Here is an 11,576-nt window from a genome sequence, read left to right on the forward strand (position 1 = left end):
TGCCCAAACCACTTGGCTCCTTCCACACTGTTGTGAGCTCACGTGCGTCTTCAATCCAGCAAACGGCCTGAGCACACCCACTGCATCGGGCCCCCAGACGAGTTAGGTGGAGGACACTAGTCGTCCCTTGGTCCATGCATCGCTCTGGGGCTCAGGCATCCAGGCACCTGGTGGGAAGCTGTGGAGTGCAGGCCCAAAGGCAGGAACATAGATCCCAAGGGACTTGTTACTGCACAAACAAAGGTGCCAAGTGAGTTCAGGCACCTACAGGGCTCAGTAGCAGCTGGGGCAGTGAGGGGGGCTCTGTGAATCCCAGGGGGCCTGATACTGGGATTTAGGCACCTTCACCCCTTTACGGCTCTAGCCCTTGGACACTGCAGTGACGGGAGCAACAGGGACACCATAGATCACAGTCTGATCCCGCTCCTGCCTCTCAGAGACCTGGCTCCCTCCCTCTGACTGCCCTGCAGCAACCTCTGCTCCCCACTCGCCTGCTGCTTCCAGCCTCTCCGTCTTCCCTCCGCACTCCACCTTTTCTTTTGCACAGCCCTGCACCTAACTTCTCTCCTTTCTTCTCTCCATGCTGCTGTCTGCCATTGACCCCGCTGCTCCCCTCAGTCACCTTCTCTGACCCCAACCCCAACTCTCCCTTCATTTTCACCACTTCCCACACTCGTCCTCAGTAACTTCAACTTCCAAGTCGATGGCCCATCTGACCCTTTGCTCCCCATCTCCTAACCCTCCCTTCTGCATTCACCCAGCAGCCCTGGATCAGCTCCTCCACACTTAAAATGGCCATGCACTGGACTTGGGATCATCAGCCCTGGCCTCTGAGCTCTCCGGTGTGGATTTCCCCACGCCAACCATCAGCTGGTTTTTCTCACGCACCAATCACCTCTCCCCATGATTCGTAATGTGTGTGCCTCAGTTTCCCTATGAGCTGCATGGTTAAAGAGGTTAGGGAAAAGGTTGTTTACTCTGCAGAGATCCAGATGTGACTGATGCCTGGCTGCCTGGGGTCTGGGCCCCATGCTGATGGGGACTGCCCGGACATTTGGAACCTAGCAACTAATGAGACTCATCCTCTGCAGGAAGCCCGGCTGTGACCAGCTGGAAAACAAAGGGCTGAAGAGGAGGCCAGGTGACAGTGTTTGCCAACAACAAAGGACAGGGTGGGTGGGGGCCCCTGGGGTTAAGTGTGGGCTTTTGGAAAGAGAAGCCTCTGGACTGGGACTAGAGAGAGAGCTCTGTGTTCTGGACTGACCCAGGTCTTTGCTGTAGCTTTCCATCCTCTACGTTAACTAAAGATTTTTTACACTGTGTTCCAGACACCTAGCAAACCCTCCTGTTTGTACAGTGCTGGCTGAGAGTCACCCCAGAGTCCAGAAATCGGGAGCACATTGTCCTCTTTGGGGGTGCAGGTCTCCACAGGTGTCTGGTTACGGTGGAGTTACTGAGGGGAGCTCATGGCAGGAAGTGGGGGTGCTGAAGGCTCTGAAATTCTGTCCCAGAAGGAAGTGGAGCCAAGTGGCTCACTTCAATGAGAATGAGAGACCCTAAGGGGGTTAGAGCACTAGTCGGTCTGGTGGATTCCTGACAATGAAACGTAACCTTCTCCCTCCTCTCCACGTTCCCTTCCCCTCCTTCAATTCCCACCTCCCTCTCTTTCACAGACGCAGACATTTCTCATCTGCTCTCCTCCTAAGCCCTCCATTCACCTCACCCCATCTCCTGATCTCCCTCACACCCACTCTCCTTCCTCCCTCACTCTTCTCTTTAACCTCTCACTCTCCTCCTGCTTTTTACCCTCACAACACAAACACATTTTAGAGTCTTCCATCAGAAAGACCTTTGACTCCATTTGCCTCCCCAGTTACCGCCCCTTCTCCTTTTCATCTCTCAGCTCACTGAATGTGCCTCTGCAATTGCTGGCTGGAGTTCCCGTCCTCCGGTTCCATCCTAGACCCTACCTACACTGACTTCCATGCCTTGCGCTCCACAGAAATTGCTCCTGCCAAAGTCTGTAATGCCTTTTCCTAGCTAGCACTCAGACTCAGCGCTCCATCCTCACCCTCCTTGGTTTGCCAGCCACCTGACACCATTCACTGCAGTCTTCTTAAAATCTTGTCCTCCTTGGCTTCTTTAACTCTGTCCCGTCTGACCTCTCTAATCACTCCTTCACCATGTTCATCAGAGGATTTTCCTCATCCTCCCTCCAGCCTGTTGGTGTCACTAGGCATAAATCTAGGCCTCAGTGAACCAAAGCTCCTCCATGTTGAACTCTACTTGATCTAGAAAGCCAGCAGCTGTGAAATGAAATGTGTAACAGTAAGTTATCAGTTGCAGCACAGCTAAAACCGGTCTAAAGCCGTGGTGATAAGGCCTGTGCACCTTTAGCAGAAAGACAAGATAACTTGCAGAAAGAAAACTTACTAATGAGCTGCCACGGCCAAGATTACTTAATGCACCTGCGCTTACGTAACTGTTACAGGGGGAGAAAGGAGGAGAGGGGGGAGGAAGAAAGAAGAAAAAGAAAAAAAACATAAAACGGGAAAAGCCGCTTGTGTAGGGGTGCATGATTTGAGGCGTTCGTCTCCTTGCACCACTTTGAGATCTCAAATAAACTTTGCTTGCTTCTCCACCCTGGTGTGTGTTCATTGGCGCTACGCACTCTGGGCAACGAACCACTGTTGCTTGCCTCGGGCACCCTCTGTGTCGGCAACAAGCCCTCTATGGAATTCTGTCCCCACCAGGACTCTGTCCTTGGTCCCCTTCTCTTCTTCCCTATACCTTATCTCTCGGCAAAGTCATCTACAAACACAAATTCAACTACTATCTCTGTGCTGATGACTCACAGATCTACCTATCCCCTCCAAACTTGTCTCTTTCTGCTCAAACTACAGTCTTGGCCTGTCTCTCCGATGTCTCCTTGTGGCTGTCTCGTCATCAGCTCGAGCCCCGTGTGGTTAAAACAGAGTTCCCAACCTTCCTCCCAAGATCTCCCTGCTATCTCCTTTGTCAGTCACTGTGGATAACGCCACCATCCTGCCTGTCACTTAGGTCCATAACCTGGGTGTCATCTTTGACTCGGACCTCTCTCACTAGGTCCTCACATCCAGGTTATGTCTAAATCTTGCTAACTCTTTCTGCAGAACCTCTCTAAGATGTGGCCTTTCCTGTCCACCCCCACCGCTAAAACTCTGCTCCAGGCTCTCAGCATCTCGTGTCTCAACTGCTGCAACATCCTTTCCTCTGGCCTTGACAAACACAGGCTCATCCCGCTTAGATCCATTCAGAAGATGCTGAAAAGATCATTTCCTAGCCTGTTGATCTGACCACATCACTTCTCTCTTTGCCTCACTCCACTGGCTCCTTCTTCTCCACTGCATCAAATATAAACTGCCTGATTTCAACTGTGAGGCCCTTCACAGCCTAACCCCACCTGACCTGTCATCTCTCATTTGCTACCAAAATGTCGACTCCCACCTCCGATCTGCACACGATTCCAGCCTCTATTACCCACTTTTTACATTTGCAAAAAAGCCCCTTTTGTCCCATGCTGCCCCTCATGCCTGGAAGGAGCTCCTGGTAAATGTCTGCAAAACTACCTCATCCTTCAAAACCCTCCTCAATGGCCTCCTTTGCCAAGGTGTCTAAAAACTTAGATAACTGTTAGGCCATTGGTACTCTGAGACCACAGACTGTCACGCTGGCTAGTGCTGGCTCCTTATAATCCCCATCCGTCTACATCCATCTGTTGTCACCTGTCTTATACTCCGATGGGACCGTATTTTGTTTTGTACCTGTACAGAACCTGGCACATGGGGGTCCAGGACCAGGACTGAGGCGCCTGGGTTCTGCCATAAAACAATAATAAATAATGAAGATGATGATAGCAGGGCAGGTAGGTTTACTTTTTTAAATTGGCTTGCTCCTCCCATGAGACATCCCTGTCTTGTTGGCCCTGTTTTGCATGAAAGACTCTATGGCCAGTTGGAGAACTTGAGAGGTGGATGTATAAGCCAAGGAAATAAGAGGGGAAGGAATTATTATTTCATGTCTCAGTAGCACATTCTAGCTTTAATCATGCTGGGGCTCCATTGTACTGGGTGTTATACAGACACAGCAAGTGATAGTCCTTGCTCTGAACCCATTACACTCATTGTAATTGCCAATTTTGGTTGGATGTATTCCTGGATGTTTCGTCACATGACATAATCTTTAATTCCTGGAGACTCCAGGACAATCCTGGAAGGTTGGCAACCCTACGCTGATGCCGCCTCTACCTAGTTTTTGCTCTGCTTTTAACTATTTAAGTTTTCTTGTTTGTTTCTTTTTACCAAAATAGTTAAATAACCCCCCTAGTGCGAGTGCAGTTCTATCGGTACAGCCGTGCTTTACACCAGCGTAGCTTATTGCTGTAAATGAAGGGGAACAATCTGTATGAGTATAACCAGGGCTTAAATTCAGCCAGAGCTGTCCAAAGCGGAGCACAGGTAAATATTTTCAGACCTTGACTCTAGCCTGATGCTGTTGAATGGGGGAACAGAGAGGGGAACAGAGAGGGGAACTGTGGGGCATTCCAGGAAATACTCGATGACAATTTAAGCCTTGAGTATAACTGCGTCCGCACTAAGGCTATGTCCGCACTTTAGTTGGTAAAATATTTGACACAAAGGAGTGTGAAAAAAACACCCTGACCAACAAAAGTGTTACCAATGAAAAGTGCTGGTGTGGACAGCGCTTTGTCAACACAACCGTCACCTCTCGTTGAGGGTGGTTTTATTTTGTCTGCGTGTCTCTCTCTCCTGCTGAAGAAGAGCAGCTACACTGAGAGCCTTGTAGCTGTCAGGTGGGCAGTGGAGACGTAGCCCAAGTGGTGAATTACGCTAAGTCTACACTAGACAGTTCAAAGTGCTGCCACAGGAGCGCTCCCACGGCCGTGCTTTGACCTGACAATGTGGTCACCCGCGAGCACGGGGGAGAGAGCTCTCCCAGCACTCCTGGTAAACCAGGTCAACGAGGGGAGTAGCCCCAAGTGCTAGGAGCCTGGCTACACTGACACTTTACAGGGGCAGTTTGTGGAGCAAAAAAAAAAAAAAAAACTGTTTCACAGGAGCTGGGGAAATTAGCAGGCCCCACCCACACTGTGGTCGTGCTCGCTGCCCTCCCCGCAGCCCTGGGCACATGCGGCGCGTCCCGCCACCCCGCCGGGAAGGAGCCACGCCTGGAGCGCAGTCGAGCGGGAGAGGCGCGGGGCTCCGGACCCTGGCAACGGTGGGGGAGAGCGGCTTGGGGCCACGCGAGCGGGCCATGTAAAGTTTATCGGCTCGGTGGGGACCCCGGCCAGCTCCTCGTTCCTGTAGGGGGATAGCGTCCTTGCCCCGCGCCAGTACGTCCCGCCAGCCGCCACAGGCCAGGTAAGGAGCCAAGTCCCTGTCTACCCCCCACCCATCCTGGCTCCTCAGCTGAGCGGCATTCCTCCTCACTCCCAGGCTTGCAGCTGTAATGGCGGTGCAAGCCTGGAGGGAGAGGGTGGTGGTGCAGCTTCCAGTTCTTGGAGCTGATGGTGAGTAAGAGCTCCGGCACCAGGAGGGCAAGGGGGGCTGGCAAGGGGACTGCTCCCCCAGGAGGTAGATGGGGGGGGCTCAGTTGAGGAGCAAGGGGGGACTCAGCTCCTTACCTGGCCTGCGGCAGCCGGCAAAACATGATGGCACAGGGTGGGGACACTACCCCCCTACAGGGGCGAGGAGCCACCGGGGTCCCCCCCAAGCCAATAAACTTTACATGGCCCGCTCGCACGGCCCCAAGCCGCTCTCCCCCACCGCTGCTGGGGTCCGGAGCCCCAGAGTGTCTCCCTCCAGGCTTGCACCACCATTACAGCTGCAAGCCTGGGAGGGAGGAGGAAATGGAATGCCAGGTGCTTGGGGAAGAGGCAGGGCCAGGGTGGGGATTTGGGGAGGGATTCAATAGGGGAAGGAGGGGGTAGAGTCGGGGGGGGGGCAAGAGTCCCTCCGAGAGGGCAAAATTGCTTGTTTGTCCAGTGTCCCGACCGCACATGGGTCAGGAAGCAGGACAAACAAGCAAAAATCGAGACGTCTGGTCACCCTACCAGGGGAACCCCCACCCGCTATCCCCATGTAACCTCAGTCGTGGCTACTGCCAGTCACTGTCTAGCCCCTGTACCCTGGGGTGCACTGCAGCCTATCAACCAATCATCATAGGAGACAAAGGGTTTGGACTGGCTGCCTTTACTCACACTCAGGCTGCCCCTCTGCAACCCCAATACCCACGTGGGCCTTCGACCAGGCCCTGCAGCCTGAAGAGTTGCTGGCCTATGGCTTCCCACCCCCTAAGGCCTTTCCTCAGCCCTGCATCACTCACTAAGTCCCTCTGGTGAGCTCCCCCGCAACCAGGCCTGTCTCTCTCTCTCCAGTCAGAGTGAGACTGCTCAGCTTCTGGCTGCCCCGGTCTCCTTATAAGGCCCAGTTGCTTTGTCTGGGGCATGGACCCAGCTGCAGCTACTTCCGCCAATCAGCCAGGGCTTTGCTCTCTTCCCCAGGCCCAGCCCTCTGCAGGGCTTTTCCAGCTCCTTCAGGGCTGGAGCGGGTGTTCACCCCGCTTCAGTGAGCTTGGCCCCAAAATCTGTTGGGTTTCAGGTCCTGCAGCTCCTCCCCTTAGGCTGTGGTGGGGATCCCTTGGCAGTGGGCGGACTTCCGCCCGTCCACTACCCAGAACCCAATAGGTACAGTGAGCTTGGCCTAGACCTTCTCTGATCATCATCAACATCCTTCTCTGCCCATGCATACACACTCCTGCAGGCCCCCAGCCAGAGCTCTGCACCACTAGAGTTACATCCTGACGTGGGGGCCTCCTGTCTCACTGCTGCAGAGATAACCCAACGCACATCTCCTCCCACTTCTCTGCTTTCATTCCTGGTCCCTGACTCAACCCCACAAGACCAGGCTGCACTGGGCCTAACCCTGTTTACGTCAAACCAAGCCTGTTACTGAAGTGATGTGAGGGCAACAATGTGCCTGAGACCACTTCACACAAACCCCTCAGGCCAACCCGCAGCCTCACGCAGCTGGATAAGGGCTGCTGAGCTCCCTGGAGCCTGAGCTGCTGCCGCATGGTGAACTCTGGGCCAAGACTGGGGCCATGGAAGATTCAAGTCCATGCTAGGAAATGCAAGATGTGCCTGTGCCTGTCCCTCCCCACCTTACTGGCATCTGAAGCTCTTTATCCAGCAGTCACAGGAGATCCCAACAGCACAAACACAACAGTTGTTCCATGTTCTGCAAAGGGAGCTCGCACCCAAACTGAGACCTGATCAGTGCAAAGATCCTGGAGCTCTAACCTCTCCCCTTGCCCTGGACACATCGCTAGAGACCAGACACATCCCCTCCCTAAACTGACACTTCTAATTAGACTTGCCTCCATTACAGAACATCAACCTGACCCTGGGGTGACTGGACTGGTGCTGACAGAGCCCAGCTGTATGTAGCCAAGAACAAGCACACTCAGGAGTTGCAGGAACTGGGGTGAAACCCAGCGTGAAGAGCCTTCTGGGAGCCATTAAAGGTCAGAGATCCAAGAAGCCTTTTCCCCTCATTTAACCTTGGTCTATGGGGGAGGGTGATTTACTCCCTCTCACTAACCACCAGCAAATCAGGAATCCTGTCTGAAAGCCCTGCCCTGCTTGGAGACACTGGGAATGAAACAGCCTGGGCAGCACTTGGAATAAGGTGACCAGACACCAAGTGTGAATAATCAGGATGGGGGTGTGGGGTAACAGGACCCTGTATAAGAAAAAGCCCCAAATAGCAGGACTATTCCTATAAAACCAGGACATCTGGTCACCCTAGCCTGGAACTGGGGATTTCCCCACAGCCTGAGCACCTCACGGGGCTGCGAGTGGCTTGTCAGTGTGTGCAGCACCCACAGATGCCGGCCCCCATGGTGCCGCACCCCCTGGCTGGGAGCGGTTGGCATTAGATGAAGGGGTCACAGTTCGGGTCAGTGGCTCTCAGCCCCTCCCCCCACTACACACATTGTCCCAGCAGCGCCGCTGACAGCACCTGGCACAAGGGGGGCGGGACCCCCAGTCACTATGGCAACGTCAGTGTTCGCTGTCAGTGACCGCTCAGTGCTGGGGGGAGCGCGGGGTGGTTATCCCGACACCTCTCAACGCAGAGCCCAGAACTGCCCCGGCCCCCAGCTCCCCCCTCCCCGCACCCCCCGGCCCGGCTGCCCCCCCCGGCCCCCAGCTCCCCCCTCCCCGCACCCCTCAGCCCGGCTGCCCCCCCACACTCAGCTCCCCCCTCCCCGCCCCCCCCGGCCCGGCTGCCCCCCCGGGGGTCTCACCCCGATACTCACGCGAGTGGCCCCCCCGCAGGGCTACCGCCCCCAGCAGCAGCAGCAGGCGCAGCGCCAGGCCCATCGCCGCCCCGCAGCGCGGCAGGACTCGGCCCATGGACCCGCTCTCGGCCGGTCCCAGCGCGGCCCGGGAACTTCCCTGCGCGCTGCAGAGGTGGGGCTCTGTCCCTAGCAGGAGCTGCTGCTGGGCGTTCTCACACTTTTGTTCTGGTGACCCCTTTCACACAGCAAGCCAGTGAGTGCGACCCCTCAGGGCCAGCGCTTCCACTTGGCGACGCTAGGCAGTTGCCTAGGGCGGCAGGATTTGCAGGGCAGCATTTCGCCGCTCTTAGCGGAAATTCGGCCGCAGGGGGTCCTTCCGCTCCAGGTTTCCTGCAGAAATTCGGTGGTGGGTCCTTCACTCGTTCCTGGACCCGCCGCTGAATTACCCCAAAGATACGGAGCGGAAGGACCCCCCCGCCGCCGAATGCTCAGAGGAGGAGTGCTCCCACCCAGGGCGGCAAAAACCCTGGCGCCACATCTGCACCCCCTTTATAAATTAAAAACATGTCTTTGTCTATTTAACACCATTATAAATCCTGGAGGCAAGGTGAAGTTTGGGGTGGAGGCTGACAGCTCACAAACCCCCATGTAATAACCTCATGACCCCTTGAGGAGTCCTGACCCCCACTTTGAGAGCACCTGTGTTAGAGTGGCCAGATGTCCTGATTATATAGGGACAGTTCCGATATTTGGGGCGTTGTCTAATATAGGCACCTATTACCCCCCACCCACTCTGATTTTTCACACTTCCCATCTGGTCAGGCCAGCTGCTGCTGGGAAGCTGCTGGAGTCTGCCAGGGCTTAGAGCTGCAGGGAGCCTCAAAGGCTGTTGGTGGCTTCACTGCAGTCAGAGCAGAGACTGTTGCTGTGCTTGGAGCCTGCAGGGAGGAATGGGGAGTAACCCCCTGTCAGTAACCTAGTCCCAGATTTGGACCTTAGCGTCCAAAATATGGAGGTTAGCATGAAAACCTCCAAGCTTAGTTACCAGCTTGGACCTGGTAAGCTGCCACCACCCAAAAAATTAGAGTGCACTCTGGTCCCCCCAAAAACCTTCCCGGGGACCCCAAGACCCAAATCCCTTGAGTCTCACAACAAAGGGAAATAAACCTTTTCCCTCACCCCCCCTCCAGGTGCTCCTGGAGAGATACACAGAGGCAACCTCCGTGAATCTAAGCAGAGGGATTCCACCCTCCCCGTTCCCAGCCTGGAGAACAGAATTACCGAGAGTCAATCTCTCTTCCCCCCTCACCCAGAGGAAATGCAAAGTCAGGCTAGTAAATCTAACACACACAAACTTCCCTCCTCCCAGAGTTGAAAAAAAATCCTGTTTCCTGATTGGTCCTCTGGTCAGGTGCTTCAGGTTACTTTTTTTTCAGGTGAAAGAGACATTAACCCTTAGCTATCTGTTTTTGACACCCCCCTTCTGGCTTGGGAAAGTGCTGGCAAGGGAAGGGGCACAGCAGAGAAACTGAGTCTGAGGAGAGGCATCAGGGGCTCTGGGAGGGATGCATTAGCCTTGGGCAGGTGGGATCCAGCAGCCAAATGGAGGGAAACGCATCCCTCCATCGAACCGAGACCCAGAGCTGCTGACATTTGGTGGGGCCAGCTCCCGTCGGCAGAGGGGTGTGCAGCTTGCTGCCTTGGCTGGACGGGTACACAGAACCTGCAGAGTGCTGGCTCCAGCTGCAGATCTCCAAGCGCTCCCATGCAAGTGTCTAGGACTCTGAAATCCAGAGGAGTGTGCGCTCCGGGTGGGGTAAATGGGGGGCAGTGTAAATGCCAGTTATACATTTCATTTACTGCTGTATCCTGTATTTGTGAATTGATTTTATTCAACTGCCTCCTGTGGATTTAAATTAGTGGTGACATTTAATCTTAGTCTGTTATTCCGTTTCTTTAAATTAATTAAAGATATGTTAAATCTAATTTAAGTACATTGGATGTATATTATTTATAACTGGTATTTTTGAATTAGACCAGCGCCACAGATTATTGTTAGAATAGGTTTATTCCTGGAGTGTACGCCATTGTGTGTGTACCAGGGCCCAGCCAGGTGGAGGCATCACCAATTTTAAATTCCTTTACGAGTAAAGGGACTGTAGCAGAGAGGTGGAGTCCCACCATGGGCAGTGGGTTAAGGCTTGGGTTGGGGAGGCAAGCCCCAGACTCGCCCCTTTCACCCAAGGCCCTGCTCCTTTCATGCCCACTGGACTCCGGAGGCCAGCCCCCATTGTGGCCGCTGGCCCCTGCCCTGTGCCCCCAGTCCTCTCCAGTTGGCTGCTAGATCCCCCCTCCCCCTGCCCAAGGCTAACACATCCCTCTCAGAGCCCCGAGCAGCCCCATCTTCTCCCCCCTGGCCCCCAGAGCACTGGGCAACCCCACCCCCCAGCCCCCCAGAGCCCCAGACAGCTCCATCTTCACCCCCCTGGCCTCCAGAGTGCCAGGCAGCCCCATCTCCCCTCCTCCCAGGCCCCAGAGTGCTGGGCAACCCCATCTCCCCCCTCCTCCCCCACAGCACCTGGGCATACCCATCTTCCTGCCCACCCCCGGCCCCCAGAGCACCTGGCAACCCCATCTCCCCCCCAGACCCCCAGAGCAGCTTGGCAGCCCCATCTTCCCCTGCCCCTAGCCCCCAGAGCAGCTGGGCAGTCACAGATCCTCCTCCAGCCCGACTCCAGCCCCTGGAGCAAGCTGGAGCAGCCACTCAACCCCACTCAGTCACCTACCAGAGAAGCCAGGCAGCCGTCTGGCTCTGTTTTGGGAAGTTTGGGGGGCCGGGGCTACAGCGTGGCTAGAGAGGGCCAGGGGGAAGCTGGCTGGGGTTGCCTGGAGCGCTGGGGATGGGGTTGGGGCGAGCTGGGGCCACACAACTGCCTGGCACTGGGGGGGAGGCACTAACCTTGGGCAGGTGCCAGTGGCCATAATGCAGGGGGGTACCTGGGGGCGCAGGACAGAGGCCAGTAGCCACAATTGGGGCTGCGCTCCAGGTGGCATGGAAGGTGTGGGGCCTTGCCTGGAAGGGGTGGTGCTGTGGCCAGGCCAGCTGTTCACTCACCGTCCATGCCCAGCACCCTGACACTATTATCTCATCGACTCTGAGCTCCTGCTGAACGCAGGCCTGAGCCCTTCCAGTGATGCCTTTATGGAGCTCAGTA

At 55.4% G+C, this 11,576-nt stretch overlaps 1 protein-coding gene across 2 annotated transcripts in view; it reads right to left on the reverse strand.

Moving 5' to 3' along the window:
* Positions 1–8,517, reverse strand: part of LOC115652953 (class I histocompatibility antigen, F10 alpha chain-like) — a 39,556-nt gene extending 31,039 nt beyond the window's left edge. The window contains exon 1 of one of the 2 annotated variants that reach the window (XM_030565614.1): positions 8,380–8,517. In XM_030565614.1, the coding sequence (XP_030421474.1) occupies positions 8,380–8,476 (97 nt within the window). In that variant the 5' untranslated portion in view covers positions 8,477–8,517. Of the gene's footprint in view, positions 1–8,367 lie in introns of both variants that reach the window. The other variant, XM_030565615.1, reaches the window with a different exon arrangement.
* Positions 8,518–11,576: the final 3,059 nt, after the last annotated feature.

Source organism: Gopherus evgoodei, chromosome 5 (genome assembly GCF_007399415.2).
Source record: "Gopherus evgoodei ecotype Sinaloan lineage chromosome 5, rGopEvg1_v1.p, whole genome shotgun sequence".
Lineage (NCBI taxonomy): Eukaryota > Metazoa > Chordata > Testudines > Testudinidae > Gopherus > Gopherus evgoodei.